Source organism: Astatotilapia calliptera, chromosome 4 (assembly GCF_900246225.1).
Source record: "Astatotilapia calliptera chromosome 4, fAstCal1.2, whole genome shotgun sequence".
NCBI classification, from domain to species: domain Eukaryota; kingdom Metazoa; phylum Chordata; class Actinopteri; order Cichliformes; family Cichlidae; genus Astatotilapia; species Astatotilapia calliptera.
In genome coordinates this window covers 2,063,260-2,081,047 of record NC_039305.1, presented here as the reverse complement: position 1 = coordinate 2,081,047, position 17,788 = coordinate 2,063,260, and the positions used below count along the sequence as shown (strand labels likewise).

The window sequence follows — 17,788 nt, the reverse complement described above, 5'->3', positions numbered from 1 at the left end:
AGTTTGGAGAGGTAACGTTAGCCAAAGTACTTAGAGATGGGAATTTGTTGATAATCGTTAAGACGGAAGAAGAGAAAAATAAAGTGTTGCATACTGAGAGCATCTGCAGAAAGACAGCGAGAGAGAGAGAGAGGTGTTGGGGGAGTGTAAAGTGGTGCGAGGGGTAATCACGGGCATGCCAATAGAAGAAGATTTAGAAAAAATTAGACGTAAATGTTTCAGAGTGGTTTTAGAAGAGGGAGGGGAATGCAATGGATCCAGCTTTATGTTTAGAACATGAGATAAGGAAGGCACAAGTGAATAAGGAGAGTGTGCTGGCGGTCTTTTTTGATATAGAGAAAGCGTATGTGGAGGGAAGGTCTATTAATAAAAATGAGGGAAATGGGTATAAATGGTCGAATGTTCAGATGGATTAAGGATTTTTTGGAAGGCCGACGAATAATAGTAAGGATTGGGAGGAGTTAGTCGGAGAGTTTGCCAATAGAAAATGGAACGCCACAAGGAAGTATAGTTAGCCCGCTATTGTTTTCACTGCTGATTAATGATGTGTTTAAGAACATAGAGGGTGGGATGGGGTTTTCACTTTTTGCAGACGATGGGGCAATGTGGGCAAGAGGATGACGGTTAGACTTTTTGGTGAAGAAAGTACAGAACAGTGGTCATATAAATGGGGGTTTAAATTCTCAGTTTATAAGACTAGGTTGATGGTTTTTACAAGAAAGAGAGGTGGGGTTGACGTCAGGGTCAGATTGTATGGACGGGAATTGGAAAGGGTAAAACAATTTAAATTTTTGGGGGTTGTGGTTTGATGAAAGGGTGACATGGACTATACATATTCAGAAAATAATAGACAGGTGCAAGAAAGTGTTGAATGTAATGAGGTGCTTAGTGGGAATTGACTGGGGGGCTGATAGGAAATCTTTAAAAGCTTTATATACTGGGTTGATTGGGTCAGTATTGGATTATGGGTGTGTCGTATATAATTCTGCTGCCGGAACAAGTCTTTGTAAGTTGGATAGTATCCAATATCAGGCGTTAAGACTTTGCTCAGGTGCATTCAAAACAACATCTGCAGCAGCACTACAGGTAGAAATGGGGGAAATGCCATTACAACTAAGAAGAGAGCAACTGACATTGAATTACTGGGCAAATTTACAAGGACATGGTCAGGATCATCCGACAAAAACTGTTTTCCAACCATGCTGGGAAAAAGAGAAAACGCAATTGAACAGTGGGACAGAAAGCAGCTGAACTTAATCTGGACAAGATCAACATGTCAAACAGTACCGTTGCCTACAATACCACCATGGATGCTCCCTGATGCAGTAGTAGTTCCTCAAGAGCAGAATACGACACAAAATGAAGGAAAGGTGGCAAAAGCAATGGGAGGAGGAGAGGAAAGGGCGATGGCTGTAAACATCCAAAGGAAAGTGGGGAAATGAGAAGTACTGGACGAAACAGGAGAGAGGAGACGATTATATCTCGACTGAGATTTGGACACACTGGCTTAAATAGCACATTATTTTTAATAGGTAAACACTGTGCAGGGGAGTGTGACTGCAGTAGGGAACAGGAAAAAAAGAACATGTTTTATTGCATTGTCAGAAGTATGAAATGGAAAGGAGACAACTGATCAAAAAGCTGGACGATATGAAAGTGAAGTTGGACTTGTTTGATTTATTTCGCATGAGCTCTATAAGTGAAAGTTATCAGGCTGTATTTTGGTTTTTAAGGCAGACCGATTTGTTCCGGAGAATTTGAATATTTTATTTTATTTTATTTTATTTTTTTAATTGTCATTTCGGTCCACACTCCACACCACGTGGTGGCGGTAATGCACAATTTTGCTGTTTGCCAACCGCCAATAAACCCTATACAAAAGAAGAAGATGTTTTCGAAAGGCAAGGATTGATATTGGAACTCTATTACCCAGAGTTCCTCATGTGTGACGTAGGTTTTTCAGTTAAAAACATCCTGCCTCCTCGGCTCTACCGTTAGTGGCGCTGAAGCTAACGGGAGCGGAGGGTGCTGTCCTTCTGTTGGTCGTTTCTCCGAAAACTCATAAAAGAACTCCACATTAGAAAGTAGGCCGCTCAGTTTAGAGATAATGGCGGAAGGAGACAACAAAAGCGTGAACTTGATGGTAAGTATGAAGCATTTTTAAAACACAGTATGGCGAATTTAAGGGCTCGTGTTCGATGTAGGCGTGTTTGCAGCAGGAGAGTTAGCCTCGCACGTCGCTGCTAATCTGACGGCACTAACACTACTGTGGTGTTTAGAGATTCGTGTAAATAGTGTGAACTTTGCACATGGGGGCAGCTGAAAAGTCTAAGCTAAGCGATTTAACCCTGATCGCTTATCCGTCCGTCCGTGCTGACCGCAGCTAACCTTAGCTCGCTGACTAGTTAGCATGCTTATTTTAGCTTCAGCAGCGGGGACGCTTCCTTTTTGTGGAGGTGCTGCCTCGCCCTAACGCAGAAATCATTTTAAAGCTTTAAAACAAACTGAGATCGAGTCATCACACGCTCATTCGACGTGGGTTGACAGCCTGTGTTTGTCCCCGGTTATTTCTACGTGTAGTGCACTGTCACTGCGCCGTCTTATCACCAAAGATACACACCCTGTTTATCAATTTGCTTCTCAAATAGACTTCTAGGCCACAAAACACACAAACTGAGAGCCATATAAAGGAGTATCGTTACATTCAGGTGTTCTGTGTGTGAAACAGCAGGATAAACCCACATTATATGACTTTAAAGGTGCTAGTTGCTCTTCCAGAGGCAGCACAGTAATGTCACCTTTATACTAACTCCTGGAGAGACTGCCCTCCTGAGTACACAATCCCCTCAGATTACACTGATATCGCACAGTTTGATGGTCAGTTAGGTAATGTGTAAAGGTTTGTTTGTGTGTTCAGGCCCAGGAGACGGCCCAGCTGGAAGAGCAGCTGCAGTGCTGGCGTGAGGTGATCCTGGCTGGGGATCAGGTCCTGCGTTGGGAGAAGCCCTGGTTCCCCGGAGCGCTGATGGGCGCGACCACCGTGCTCTTCCTGTGAGTCTGCTTCAGAGTGGGCGCTACACAGCTGGCACCACACATTTCCTTCCTCTCAGCAGTGATAGCTATCTGTTACAGGAGAGCAGGGAGAGGCTGGCCATGTCTTATATTCAATTTTTATAGTTTACATCTGCCAGCGACTAAAAGCAGCCCGGTTTGATCTCAGATGGGCTGAGCAAAGTAAACCAAGGTGGAATTACTCAGATTTATTTCTTCCAGTGTAAAACTAACAGTACAAAGTGTTATGTCTTTGGTCAGGTATTTTTCTGATTTAATCAGCAGTCTGATGGTTGGTTGACCAAAGATTTGCATCACAGTATTTTAAGATTCTGGTGGATTCCCTGGATTAATTATTTTGTAGTACATTTTGTTTAAGTGTGTCTTTATGTAGGTTTACCTTCAGTCAGGAGTATAAATTATTCAAAAACTACTTTAAGTATTTGACATAGGGCTATAATCACATCATAACTGTAAGTCTTTTCTGGTTTTGGGTTGGTTGTAATGTCACTTTTTGTTATCCATTTGCACTTTTTCTTACAACTGTTGTGTGCAGGTGATTCTGTCTTCAGGTAAAATCTCCTCTCTTGGAGTATCTCTGCTCGTTTCCCATCCTTCAACTGTCTGTACTGCACAGAGGCCTTCCTGTCTGCTAACATACTGCTAGAATTGTGCAGCAGCTCTGGATGGTGTAATTTAGGATGTGTAACGTGTTAGTGGTGCACAGCAGCCATTTCTATCTTTGCCCTGTGGAACTGAGTTAGCTGTGGAGTCTTGTCTGCTTTTGTTAACTTAAATGAGTCGTATAATTACAACCATGAGTGAACAGGGTGCAGAGCTAATACAGGTCCGCTTTCAGTGTGCGGCTTCTGGTCAACACACACACACAGACACACACACACACACACTGTCTCTTATTTAAACCACTAGAAAAACCATGGTAGACATTTGAACTGTTTCTTGTAGTGTTCAAGCTCAGACCGTGATGTTGTCAGAGGAGCACTACGATTACAAAACCGCTAACAAACAGATGTTTTTAGTTTTCAGATCGATGAACCAAAGAAATCCAAAACGACGATTTTGTCAGTCAAACTCGACAAGTCGCACTACTCTCTTACTCTCTTCCAGACACTTGTGCTCTCGGTTAGTAAAGCAGGCGTCACCACAGAAAGAACAGCAGTGTAACCTGTATCCTGCGGGGTGAAATGGAGGCTTTGGCAGGCTGATTCTTGAGGCCTGATTTATTACTAAATAAGTTAATAATTAATTGCCTGTGACAAGTAATATAAGCCCACACTGATGTAAAACGAGTGTCCTAATTACAGTTTTCCAGCTGGTTGTCAGAACACTCAGCTTAATGTTAATCTTTTCCACATTGTTGAAACACAAAGCAAAACAATGCAGATTAGCTTCTGCTAAATGAGCTTCGGTTGGGCCGTTATTAGGTTATTCCTGAAATCTACTGAAGGTGAATCCAGACTGGAACACTGCTGCACTGTTTCTGATGCCTTCCTGCTTGTTTCACACACCCTCAGTGTTCATGTCTTTCAGCTGCAGGTGCTTTGTACGCTCCAGCGTTCATGAGCAGAGATCCCCAAATCGTAACAATCGTAACAAAATGAAGGCGTGATTTTAAACAATGAAATGTTCAAACCCGTTCTGCCTGTTTTGTGTTCATCCTCCAGGCTCATCTACTACTTGGACCCATCAGTGCTGACCGGCCTGTCCTGCACCGTCATGTTGCTCTGCCTGGCCGACTATCTGGTGCCCACCCTCGCCCCCCGAGTGTTTGGCTCCAATAAGTGGTGAGAGCTCTGTCATATTTGCTTCGCCCCTATGTAGACAGGTTTTCCTGTTTTGTCAGTCAGTTCTGAAGGCTTCCTACATCACTCTGGCTTCAGAGATGACCTCCAGCTTTGGTCTTTGACTAAACTGAGTTGTGAAAGAGGAGGATATATATTATCGCAACGTTCAACAGACTTCCACAGGAGGATGAAACTGGATGCTTATCAGGGTTTCAGGATCGTTCCAACTCAGCCTTAACTATGAGCGAAGCAGCTTCATATGACTTTGTTTCTGTGTCTTTGATTCTTGTTTTTTCTGCAAATCAGAAGTGATGAAGCAACAGAGAGGGTGATCTCAGATGGTGTAATGAGAACAGCTGTGTGAGTGAGCACAACACATGTCATGGTCTAACTGGACGATAACCAGTTAAACAGTCCACTGAGGAGGAAGATAATAAATTCTGAGGCAACATGAAGCTGAAGGGGAAAGGTGAGCGGAGAAAAGGAAGACGTATGGTTTAAAAAAACAAAAACAGGAGGGGGGGGGTTCCCTCCAGCTGTGCCGGTTTAAAGCAGTGGTGGTCTGGCCTGCTTTAGAAGCCAGAAACAGTTCATGCCTCACACGGGTTTTGTTTTTATTTACTGCTAGTTAGGGCTGGGCCATATCATACCGTTCATGGTAATACCGCTACAATGTTAGCCAACGATAAGAAAATGAAATATGGCGATAGAAAGTGGGTAAAACGCGCATGCGCTGTGCCTTTGTTTTCATACGCACATGGCGAACGAGAAGAGCGAAAGCGGATTGTTGAATGAAACAGATGAACCTGAACTGGTTTGTAAAAATGCTGCAGCTTCACTGGTGTGGAACTGGTTTAGCTTTCTTCCGTCAGACACACAACAAAGCACTATTTTTGGTAGCGCATGCTAGCGGGCCGTCGTTATTACCGTGTTGTTTGGAAAATACGGCGCACTTAAAATCAATACTTTGATTTGTCTGAAAGTCGACAGAGCCCCTTATAATCCCGTGTGCCTTATGTCTGAACTCTGGTTGTGTTTACTGACCTCGAAACGATTTTATGTGCACGGCGCTCGAAAATCTGTTAAATGTTTCAGTACGACTTTGCTAAGCTACGAAGCCGCACCGCTTGATGGATTGTCGGAGCATTACGGCTGTCGTAGGCGGAGCCTCGCGGAGTGATACGTACTGTGCTTCAACATAATGTTACCGTATTGTGTGTGTGTGTGTGTGTGTGTATAACCTCTTTAAGTTTTGTGGATGTTATACATGGTTATGCTGAGGATGTGTCGGCCAGTTTCCACTGGAAATGCCTTTTGGTTAAACTGTCAGCGAGGAGTTTTCATTTGCACTTTAAATATTTATATAACTTTAATGCACATAAAAAAAACAGCTGATTGTGTAAGTGAAAATGCATTGACTTGTTGTTTTTTGTTTTGTTTTTTTTGCACAAATAAAGTTGTGGAGTTGTAAAGTATTTTGTCTGGTGTCAGTTATATCGTTATTGCAAATTTTCAAATGTATATCCTGATAAATATTTTTGGTCACGTCGCCCTGCTCTACTGCTATTTACATCAAAATGGGTCCAAGCTGAATTTTGGACCGTCCTAGTATGTTTTCGGAGGATGGTCATCAGTAAGTCCACGCGACCTGCCCAACAAAACGTGCATGTGTAGGGAAACCGATGGTTTTGAAAGCCTCTACAGAACTGACTGTGTAAAATTGCCCCGCCTTCATAATGAGGGCGGCTCACCTGGAGAGTTAGTTGGTTAAGACGAGTTGTAAAGCCTGTTGGCTGAGCTGCACCTGGAGTCCTCTCATCCTCTTTGTTTGTTAGTAAAACATAACAAACTAGATTATTAGAGACCTGCAGCCAAAGGGGCGTTTCATTTTCAGTTCGAGGTAAATGGCAGACTGTCCCACGGCTTCACGAAGCTTTGGCAGTAGCCAGTACTCGGCGAGCAGCCCGTTGATTCAGCTGTTTGTGTTGGATGGTGACAACCAGACACCCAGGACAGTATAGGATAACAGCCTTCAGTTGGCACGGTGTGCTGCACGTCATCCTCCAGCTGATATAAAAGCTTGCATCAGCAGAGCGTGACCTGCACTGCTTCACACTCAACACAGCCTCTGGGTGATGATGTACAGTTTTTGAGATTTTCGCTTGTTTTTAATCTACCGCTGGGGGCTTGGTTTATGTAGGGAGATTAAAAAGCCTGTTTACATTTTCGGTTACAGCCTCGGGATGATGAGCTATTTGTCTGCAGAGCCTGACCAATGTCCTTTGATCTCACTGAGACGGCAGAAAGCTGGCGTATCTGTGCGAGTCTGTAACACGAAGCTGGTCACGGTCCCTGTTTGGCTCCCCGACAACAAGGACTGAAATAGGGAGTGATGGCGAAGCAGAAAATAGAGGTCACACTTCCCAGCTGTCCCCTCTTGTCCTTCACTGTTTGATCTCTTTAGCCTTCACAGCAGTGCAGCGTGCGATGTGGTGTTCCAGTTTATTGGCTGTGAGGCAAATTATGGTCGGAGATTGTTGTTGGGTGATTCCCAAACAGTGAAACTTCCACCTGTCAGTGATTTTGCTTGTTTGTCTTACTGAACTCCAGAATGTGAGAAAGTTTGGAACTGAACTTCAAGCAGAGCTGGTTTGTGCTGCGAGCAGCCCGGGAGAGTTTACTCTGTACCTGTAGTGATGTTGATGGGCAGCACCTCTCCTGTGTGTCCTTTATGTTTTGTCAGGTACACGTTTTTATAAATGGAGGATTCTATTCTCCTGCCTCTTATCCAGCTGGTAGCTTGTGTTCAATAGACCCAGTTCTTCCCCTGATCAGGTTCTTGGTTCTGGTTCTGCTTAAGCTCAGAGCAGCACAAGTTGCAGTCAGCTGGGCCGCAACTCAGTGCTGTTACCTGGTGACAGGAGGAGGTTAGGTGGACCTCCTCCTGTTGTAGGTTGGATTTTCTAAAGCAGAAAGTGAGGAAGTTTAAATATGCTGAGAAGCTGATATTGAAGTTTTTTGCCCCGTGATCTGAAATATTTGTGCCTGCTGCAGCTGATCATCTGTGAGTCAGCTGATCATTTCAGCTCTAATGGAGCTTAGACATTTATTAGGTCACATTAAAAACATTAATGCAACAACACTTTTTTTTTTTTTCTCACTCTCATTGGTTTAAATAGAGCTAAGTGTTGCAGGCGGCTGTGTGTGACTCACTGGCTTCCTCTTGATGGTGAGATTAGGAAATGTTGGTGAAAACCTTTCTTCAGGCCTGAGCTTTAACTCAGCAGAAACTCTGCAGCCAGGACCGTTGAGTGAGTTTTCTCATTGTCTGTAACACCTTGAACTCTGCTCCTGCAGGACCACCGAGCAGCAGCAGCGTTTCCACGAGATCTGTGGGAACCTGGTGAAGACTGAGCGCCGCATCGTGGGCTGGTGGAAGCGCCTCTGCACCCTCAAGGAGGAAAAACCCAAAATGGTACGCTCAGAGCTTTCACTTTGATCCCAACCCCTCCAAATCCAGCATTTTTAAGACATAAATTCCCAATCCTGCATCTGATGTTGCAACTAAACACCTCACTATAATAGTTGTAAGTGTAATCAGCTGCCTCTTGCTGGTCTCAGCCATGCTGTGTGTTTGTAGTTGGAAGCTTTTGACTGTGTTGCAGTCGGTGAAGAAGAGGCACAAAACTTTCCACAATGTTCCCAGGCTCCAAAATGAATCACATTTGCACAAAGTTCTGATAAGCTGATCTTTGTAGGCTAGCTTAGCGTGCACAGTGAAGGGGCTGTATCTGATTGGCTGCTGAAGGCAAGCGTTTAGTCCCAAAAACAGTCTGTGACCTTTGCTTTTCAGTATTTATTTATTTATTGTCATTGTCAGAGAACAATGAAATTGCATTTGGGGCTTCCGTACAACCCGTAAATAAAATAATGAAGAAAATAATAAATACCCCTTAAAACCCAAGTGTAAATATTTAACCCAGTGTGACTCCAGTGCAATAAGACAACCCTTAGCAACAACATGAGAACATGACAAGTAAGTTCAGTGCTATTAAGAAGTTGGATATGGTTATTGTCCGTGAGAGGGGGGCAGAGAGTTCAGGAGCCTCACAGCCTGTGGATACAGGCTGTTGGCCAGTCTGGATGTTCTGGCCTGTATAGACCTGTACCTATTTGGTCTGAGCAGAGTTAAAGTCTAACTTGCCCTGAGCTACAGGGAACCTGAATGAATCAAATAAGCTGCAGTAAATGGAAGTTTTATTACAACAGGGAGCTCTCTCTGTGCTCCAGATAAAAATATCAGCTGATCTGACTTTGCTGCTCCACTTAGCAGACCTCAAACTGGGTCACGGGCAGCCAGAACAGAGTTTTTCACAGCCTGTGTGACTCGTTCTCATTCAGTGGCCATTCTGACTCTTCCTTCTGAATGATGACTTGCTAATGAAATTGAGCTGAATGTAACCTGACCTCCTGATCTCCACAGTACTTTGCCTCAGTGATCAGCAGCCTGCTGGCTGTGGCCTGGATCGGACAGCAGGTGCACAACCTGTTCCTGACGTACCTGATCGGTGAGTATACTTTCACTTGACTACAAAAAGACTGTTTTGTTTATCGCCACTGTTATCAGCCATGTTTCACTCATATCTTTGTGGGTTTCCTTCCTGCACTCTCCCCTGCTGGCTGCTGTCCAATCACACGCTCCTTCATGTCTCAAATTGTTGAGCTGTAAAGTCACTTTTAATAATACTATTAGGCAAACATCTGGTGAGCGGTTCAGACCCGGTGTGACTACCAAAGGTAAAGCACTCGTACCTCGTGTGCCGTCAGGTTTGGGCTTTGTATCAGTAATCGGGTCTCACTGTAAACACGCTTCAATACCACTCTGACATTAAAACGACACAAGTCTTACTGTAATGCCAGATTTTATTTTAAATGTGCTCTTCACAGTTTGTTGTTGTGCATTAGATGTTTTTGCACAAACTCCACATCAGGTCAAAAACAAACTCCGATGTGGCTTCAGGGGTTTGTGATAGAGACGATGTAGGAGAGCAAGCTGAGGGTGAGCCGTGTTCCCGGCTTCCAGGTGAAACTCCCGCGCTCAGCTGCAGACCTGTTTGGATGATGCCAGCAACCTTTAAAGAAGGTGTTACACTCTTCTCCTTTTAGAGAGAGAGAAACAAGAGCTTGCTGCTCATCCCACACTGCCCGTTTCTTTATTTTTCTGTCCTGGGCTGATTTTCTTTCTTTTTTTCAGTTCTTCTGTGGGGGGGGAACCCGGACAGTTAATACTGTGAGACTTGTTCACCTCTTGGTTTGGCTTCCTCTGCTCTGTCGCTCCAGAACACAATGATTTATGTCCTTAAACCTCTGTGTAATCCTTCACACACAGGCTGAAGTGGACATAGTCTTTGACATTTTGCTGAAGGCGTGCCTGCAGACCCCGCCCAGCTTCATTCTGTTTTAAGACATTTCGGTTTTAATGAAAGGCTCGCAGAGTGTCGGGATTAAAATGAGAAATCTTAAATGCTCGTCTCTGCTCTCGGGTCCTTCTTTAAAACTGCTTTCGCTGAATGTGGAAGTTGAGCCTTTCGTGCATTTTCTGCGGACAGAAACTCGTACGTGACTGAAGAGGAAGAGGCACTCGTGTTCATCAGCAGTTTTAAATGCTTCTGTGTTCAAGTTAATTTAATGGCCGATGGTGCTTTAGACTGATATTTATCTTTGATATTTGGCAGGTTTTTGCATGTTTGAAGCTCTGCATGTGGCTCTGAGTGGATCAGGGGTATTCATTATTAATGGGGCTGATTGTGGAAGTCTTTACAGAAACGTGCAGTAAAACTTGAAACCATGTCTCACCGCTGCAGAGGGCGAACACGTCTTAAAGCTGCCGGGGGGGGGGGTTAGATCAGCAGGTCTGGCGAGCTGTGAGTGGGCTAATCCCCACTTACATAAGCTGAGACATGTCGAGTGTTCCTCTGACAGAAACGGAGCAGAAAGGCAATCAGAGGTCATGTGACTGTGGGTTTTAATCTGGTTGCTCTTCAGGCTCGTCTGGTTAAGCAGCTGCTTTCATGTGAAGACTTCATCTGCCAGCATCGGGTGGAGTACAAGCAGCGGCTCCTCACAGTCTTTCTTAAATCAGTGGCTAATGTTCCTCGGGCTGTGCGGTGTCAGTGAGTCACTGCTCAGAGAGCTGAGTGAAAGCTGTGAACAAGTCACTGATTGTTCTGACATGAACACGGGGAGTGATGCCAAGTGAGCCGTGAAAACCAACGCAGGTTTTCAGCCGATGCTGGCTTTGAAGGGAAACGCTGATCTGACAGAGTGAAAGTATTTTTCATATCGGTCAGTCTTGCAGGATGCAGCAGAACCTGAAACCATCGACACGCCGTCACTTTATCCCTGCTGTGATTGGTGGTTGGAAAGCTCGATGCAGCCACGCTGAAGTCGTCCATCGGTCTGTCCATTCAAAGCGATCCTGGTGGATTGAAACCGGACGCGTGTGCCGCCTGATCATCCCGGATAATCCTCTCTGGTCATTAGACTGAGCGCGTGCAAAATTAACCGTTTCATTAATTTGACCTCGCAACCATGAGGTGTTCTTTCTCTACTCGATGCCCCCTGGTGGCAGTTTAAGAGCATTTTCTTTTCTTTCTTTTTTTTTTTTAATCTGTTAGTATAAATTATGTTTCAAAATAAGAGCCTGCAGGTGTTTCACTATGAGATTATTGGCAAGTAAGAAAATTAAAACTAAAGCCACTTTCACCTTTGACCTTCAAACAGTTTTGTGACAGTCAGGTTTGGATGATTTCATTTTTCTCACAGGAGCAAACTGTGGTTTCAGACACACACAGGCAGCGTGTCAAAGTTCATCACGTGCTGTCTGTAAACGTTTCAGCGCTCAAAGCGTCCGATTTAAAATCTTTGCACACTTTTTTTTGTTCTTCTCGTTGCAGTGAGCTTCCTGCTGCTGCTGCCCGGCCTGAACCAGCACGGCATCATCACGAAGTACGCCGGCATGGCCAAGAGGGAGATCAACAAACTGATGAAGCAGAAGGAGAAGAAGAACGAGTAGATGAGCGTTCGCTGTGAAGAGGGGAATCTCTGCAAGACGAGAAAACGCAACAAGACGATGGGAAAGTGGAGGAAAGTGAAGAAAAAGGAGCAGGGGAGTTTAAAAAGTCCTCCTGCTGCCCGGGTCTCTGCACTTTGTTTTGATTTTCACACAGTTTCATTTCTCACACACACATTTAAACCTCATCACACACAAGGTTTTATTTTGCTTTTGAATTAACCTGCCATGCATGCTGCCACCAAATGAAGGTGATCACACGTGGAAATGTCCCAGTCAAACATCATCCTTCTGTTTCTTAGATCAGCTGTGCTTCGCTTGGAGGCGTCGATGCTTTCAAAGCCGTTCCCTCTACTTAGACTACTGAGCAGTTTGTGTAGCATTGCTGCCTCATTTTAACCTCTCAGACAGCAATGATTTTTTTTTTGGGGGGGGGGGATTAACAGCAGGTCTTTTTACGTTTTTGTGCTTCTTCTGCTTCACTTGTGTTTGAATTTAGTGCTGAAAACAAAACTGGATTTGAAGCGGAGCTGAAACTGTTGGTAGAGACAGGCCTACTGCTGTACCGCTGCTAGCTGGACTCTGTTAGTGCTGGGATAAAACCCCACAGTGCGTCGGTGACGTGGGGCGTCTCTGTAAATAGGCCCCACCCTTTCTTCTCTGTCCCCGTCTGTCCTTTTCTTGTTATTTATGTGTTCGTTTCTCCTCAGTCTTCTTATTTCTGGTATTTCAACTCATTTCATTATTTGTGTTTATTGGAGATCTTTACACACGAATAAAGTGATTTAAATGAGGTTGTTTCTTGGTCTTCATGTGTGTGAGCCCTGCCCTCCTTCCAGACCTGCACTGTCCTGACCATTGGCAGCACACCTGCGCCGTGTATTCTCTCAGGACCAAACACCTCACAGCTCCACAGTGATCCGACCCACTGATCATTGGCACGTTATTGGACCACAGTGGGAGTACAGGATTGAATATTTCTCTCAGATTTGAAGCTTTTATTGTTGGTTAAACTGGGTGGGGGGCTTTCATTAGTGGCTTAGGACCCTAGAATTTTGGGTCCAGTAGTGATATTTGGATGAGAGGGTGATGGCATTAGCTGATAACTTGGCAATCACCACACACTGTATGCTTGTATCACACAGACCTGCTGATTAGTAACAGCCAGAATTTCACCAATATTTCTTGCCGTGTCTGTTAGTACCTCACAGCAGCCATATCATTGGTCAGATGATGCTATAAAAATGCTAGCAGCTACAGCCACCTGTGTCTCACCTGTCCGGCTGTAAACGTGTTTATGCTGTAAAGCTGGCGGTCGACTCCCTGCTGGAGCCTCTCGTGGGCTTTGGATTTTAGTATTTCTGTGTTTTCCTGCCCATCTGAGCCCCTTCAGTTAAAGTTCACTTATTGTTTCTGTTCACTGAGTCCTGGAGGAGAAATGCTGTTCCTGCATCATATAGGAATGCTCTGAGAAGCATCTGCAGACCACAGAGTCCTGACAGGGTTTGCACATTTAATGGAGGTTTGCTGTGGCGTTACTTTCTATCAGTAGAGTCTGAACGCAGTACAGTCCGTCTCCCAGCGTCTGGTCGCCCACAGCTGCTGATCTCTGGACCGTCTGCTGGACTTCCCCGGCTCAAACACCTGCGTCGGTTCACCTGCAGACAGGGAACAAATGTCCAAACAGCAAAGCTAACTAAAAATCAGTTTATTCCTCTGTGGAATACTTTGAAAGTGTATGCACAGTTATTACTGGTAGTTTTTATTATGTTGCACACAGCAGAGATGAATTATCCTGATATTCTGTTTTTGCTGCATTTTTCTGTACAAAGCAGGATTGCTAAAACAGTTTGCATTGCCTGTTAAGAAACGATACGATTTTTATGGCATTACTGTGGCTGAGCGTGCCGCTCAAAGACGGCGCTGCGCGGTCCGTTATTACTGTGACCACAAGCTGTGAGCGTTACCTGTCAGGATGTCGTGTCGGTGCCGCTGTGTCTGTCTGCCGCTGGCCTGCAGTGACGAGCCGTCGAACTCCGGGGTCGGGTGCTCCGTCCTGTAGGTGCTCTGGCACTCGGGTGGATGATGCTGATGCTGACTGATGAGCTCTCTGATGGCGCGGCTGCTGTTATACCGAGTCCAGTTTTCCAACTTTGGGTCGACTCTCTGGAGAGAAGCAGAAGCTGGTTCTGTCCTTAATATATAGTCATAATATTTCATGACAGGCAGTAGCTTTACTTTAATTCATGTATAAGTTATTTTAAAATTTAGATAAGTCTAAAATAAAAAGTTGAAATTAAAGAAAAGTCTCCCAAACATAATTTTAATTATAACTGAGGGAAGATTTGGCATTAACTGATTTCTTCCCCTAATAAAATATGCTTCTAATGCAGGGTCCATGCAGGCACAAAAGAAGAGTTATAGAAATATGATGGAAGTAAAAATGTAAGTAGATAAGACTTAAAATACTCCAGAGTCTGTCTTTAACCATCTGAAAGATGGTTTTCCGCCTCACCGGAGTCACGTGCTGGGGCGCGTACACCTCTTTGCTGTGTGACTGCAGCACACTCTGCGGCGGCATGCTGTTGTCACGGAGATCCAGCTGGCTGCGGTGCTGGGAGGGGAAGCTGGGGTCTCTGAGGCGGAAGACGAGAGGACGTCCATCGGCCGACCTGCCGGAATAACTCTGACCAGGAGAAGAGGAGAGGGAAGGGCTAGAATCGTACCCGAGAGCTGGATTTGTAGGACGTTTAAACGTATACATTACTGACATGTAAAATAAAACCATTAGAACCTGTATTCTATTTTTAGTGAAAACATAAAATCTAAGATGGTAGAGACTGTGGATGCGTGATGATCCACACGAACAGCGACTGCACTGAGGAGACCTGGGTGTGGGTGGTGGTGTAGCAGGGCGGCGTGTCGCCCAGGCTCAGGGTGCTCTGATGCATGGGTCTCGGTCTAAAGCACTGAGGTTGATGTTGGCAGCGAGGACCACAGCGGGCTGAAGCCGGGCTGAAGCCGTCCATCGTCTCGTCCTGTGCCTCGGTCACAGTGCAGTCAGACCTCTGCAGCTCTGTCAGGCTCAGGTGTAACTGCAGCTTTTCACTGTGTTTGTACAGAAATCAAAGGACCTGCTTCTTTGAGCATGAACAACACTTCACTGTTAACACTTAAAATGTCATTCATCTACATTTAGAATAACAAAAGATAAACATAATCTTACAGGTACAAACCAATCGTCTAATCACAATCGCAACAATTCACACACCCTGCCACTCTGTTAGGTACACCTGTTCAACTGCTCAGTGACAAATGTCAGTCAAACACATGGCATCAGCTTGTGTGTGTGTGAGAATGCTGTTTTTCTTTTAAGTGCACACTTAACCACCTTTTTATTAAAAAGTCAAACTTAACAGCAGGGCCGTGCAGAGAGGTTTAAAGGGGCGGGTGCCCAAAGTTAAAAAGGGGCACATTGAACCAGGCTGAATAACAACACACATTCATCAAGAATCTAATATGGGAAGGGCAGGGCTGTGTTGATCTGAGACTGTAGACATTAAAAAGTCCACAGGAGAGATGGTAGCAGATTAAACAAGTGTCATGAGATAATAACAAAATGCAAAGATTGGTGACAGCGCTTGGAACCATAAGGACACAAAAAACTGTGAGAAATAATTTAGGCTCTGCCTGTGAATCACTCTTTGCTTCTCTTCTTCCTTCCATCCCATCATTTCATATATCACTCTCCACTTGCTGTCTATCTGAGAACAAGGCACAACTTGCTATTGCAATAAACTATAATCTAATTATCCACACCTAACAACTCTTGCACTTAATCTATAATAAAATGATGACAGAAAAATGTTATAGCCCTGCCTTTAGTAGCCTCACACAGCTCTACTGTTTCCTCCTCATGTCCTTACCAGGCATGTCTGCACAATGTTATATCATGAGTAATAATTTAAAAAAATCTATATACATAAAACACACACATGCACACACACACAGTGACACTTTAGACCTTCTTCAGAATACTGTATATACTATGGGCATCATGGTGCTGATCCAGAATCCTTACATTATTATTCATTACTAGAGCTACAATAATAAAGCAATGAGGAGGGGGAAGTAATAAATATGAAATAATGTATTTATGATGATTCCATTTGTTTCACTATCCACTCTGTGCAGGGCAAAGCTTATTACATGTTTAAACTGTAGAGATACAATCATTTTACTGCTGTAACATCCAACTTTTGTCTTATTTAAAATATAAATCTAATATAATCTGCTTCTTAATGTATGTTCTTTAAAATACAGCTTGTGTTTTTTAATATATTATAATTATAATAATTATTATGTGGACATGCATATTAGATCGTTTTTTAGTGAAATATAATCCCTCCAGAAAGGCAGGAAACTTACTTTAAAACGAAATATGTTCTAAATACTTTAAAACGAAATATGTTCCCTAAAACGGTGACAGAGCTACAGACCCATGACAGCCTTACACAGGTAGCCAGCAGCTGTGACCAGCACTACTTGTGCAGTTAATAAAAGGACAGGTAATGTTTGTCGCGCTGTTGCACACACGTGATGTTTGTTTCAGTTCGTCAGTCCAACGTGTACGTAATAAGCTAATACTCCTGGGTGCTACACACTACAGTGCACGCTGTGCACCTACTTACTGGTTTTGTCGCATCAGTCTGTGTCTCTGAGTTAACTTGTGTTTCTCCTGCAGCTCCGGACCGCTAAAAATGCGCGTGCTCTTTGTGAGCTCGTTCCCGGCTCGTAACCAGCGCGTTCTGCCGTCAAGGGCGATCATTGGTTAAATGTGATCATGTGACTGATGCAAGCCAGATCCTTTTATTTAGCAAAACTGTGATTAATAGTTAAATATTATTGTTGAGGGGCACAGACAGGACTCTGCACGCACACACACATAAAAAATAATAATAATTTTTTTTTAAAAAGTTACCTCAACAAAAGGGCACTTTGGGCACCCATCAGGAAAGGGGCGGGTGCTCAAGCCCCTCTAGCCCCCCCCTCTGCACGTGCCTGCTTAACAGGCCCAAAAAGACAGAAAGATGCTTCATCCAGAACTAGGAAACAAAAGGTAAAATATCCAAAAGTAAAACAGTAAAAACTGGAAACAATAAAAGACTTAGGGAGAGGGAACAGTGAAAACAGACAGGAAAGAAGGGAGGAATATACGAGGAAACGATAACGAATAAACCAACCGTAGACCTGAAACACATCTCTGGAAAGATCACACAGTAAAAACAGGAAGCAAAGATGGCGTCACAAGAACTAAGAAACAAGAATCGAAAACTAGGAAACACCAGTGACTCAAGTCCAAGTTCCCAGACCGCTGAAAGGGACACGACCATGGCAACCCCCGCAGACAAACTGCCTGTTTCTTCCTGTTGACAGTGAACATGTAGTAAAATCACAGATGTGGTGACCTCAGCACAGTCACCACACAGGACGCTCTCATATACAGAAAGCTGACAGAGATGTGTTCGATCATTACAGCAGGAATCACGCCTGCTCTGTAGCGACTTACCTGTGATAATGAAGCTTGTTTCTGTGGAAACATGTTGCCACGGTGATGAAAACAGACGGGTTTACTTTGACATTTTCTCTCAGGAAAGTGATCCTGCTTTATCATGTGCAGACCTGCCTTTTACTCCTGGACTGTTAGATGGAAAATAAAAAAATTAATTTACTGTATCTTCAGAATAAAACATTTCTGATGAAACTGAATGCATTTATTTGCTCTCACAGGTCTCCCGCTATCCAAATGAAGGCACTTGTTCCTTTGTCCATGCATGTTCAATGCAGTGATGGCCACTTT

General features: G+C 44.1%; 2 protein-coding genes across 2 annotated transcripts; one reads left to right on the top strand and one right to left on the bottom strand.

The window, feature by feature from the left end:
* Window positions 1-1,968: 1,968 nt before the first annotated feature.
* arl6ip1 (ARL6 interacting reticulophagy regulator 1) lies at window positions 1,969-12,392 on the top strand. The gene is made up of 6 exons (XM_026163950.1): window positions 1,969-2,143; window positions 2,918-3,051; window positions 4,737-4,856; window positions 8,214-8,331; window positions 9,340-9,424; window positions 11,813-12,392. Exons 1-6 carry the CDS (start codon window positions 2,108-2,110, stop codon window positions 11,929-11,931), a joined length of 612 nt encoding a protein of 203 aa, XP_026019735.1. The 5' UTR covers window positions 1,969-2,107; the 3' UTR covers window positions 11,932-12,392.
* A 224-nt stretch (window positions 12,393-12,616) lies between these two features.
* On the bottom strand, window positions 12,617-16,934 carry LOC113020189 (uncharacterized). Its single transcript, XM_026163949.1, has 5 exons — window positions 16,910-16,934; window positions 14,817-15,036; window positions 14,444-14,614; window positions 13,896-14,094; window positions 12,617-13,586 (listed from the first exon to the last, which is right to left on the bottom strand). Exons 2-5 carry the CDS (start codon window positions 14,955-14,957, stop codon window positions 13,474-13,476), a joined length of 624 nt encoding a protein of 207 aa, XP_026019734.1. The 5' UTR covers window positions 14,958-15,036; window positions 16,910-16,934; the 3' UTR covers window positions 12,617-13,473.
* Between the last annotated feature and the right edge of the window lie 854 nt (window positions 16,935-17,788).

Coding starts and splice junctions, on each gene's coding strand:
- arl6ip1 (XM_026163950.1), top strand. CDS start 2,108: ATGGCGGAAGGAGACAACAAAAGCGTGAACTTGATG. Junction 2,144..2,917: donor ACAAAAGCGTGAACTTGATG/GTAAGTATGAAG, acceptor TTGTGTGTTCAG/GCCCAGGAGACGGCCCAGCT. Junction 4,857..8,213: donor GTGTTTGGCTCCAATAAGTG/GTGAGAGCTCTG, acceptor CTGCTCCTGCAG/GACCACCGAGCAGCAGCAGC.
- LOC113020189 (XM_026163949.1), bottom strand. CDS start 14,957: ATGGACGGCTTCAGCCCGGCTTCAGCCCGCTGTGGTCCTCGCTGCCAA. Junction 14,095..14,443: donor CGCCCCAGCACGTGACTCCG/GTGAGGCGGAAA, acceptor GCTTCTCTCCAG/AGAGTCGACCCAAAGTTGGA. Junction 13,587..13,895: donor CCGACACGACATCCTGACAG/GTAACGCTCACA, acceptor CCCTGTCTGCAG/GTGAACCGACGCAGGTGTTT.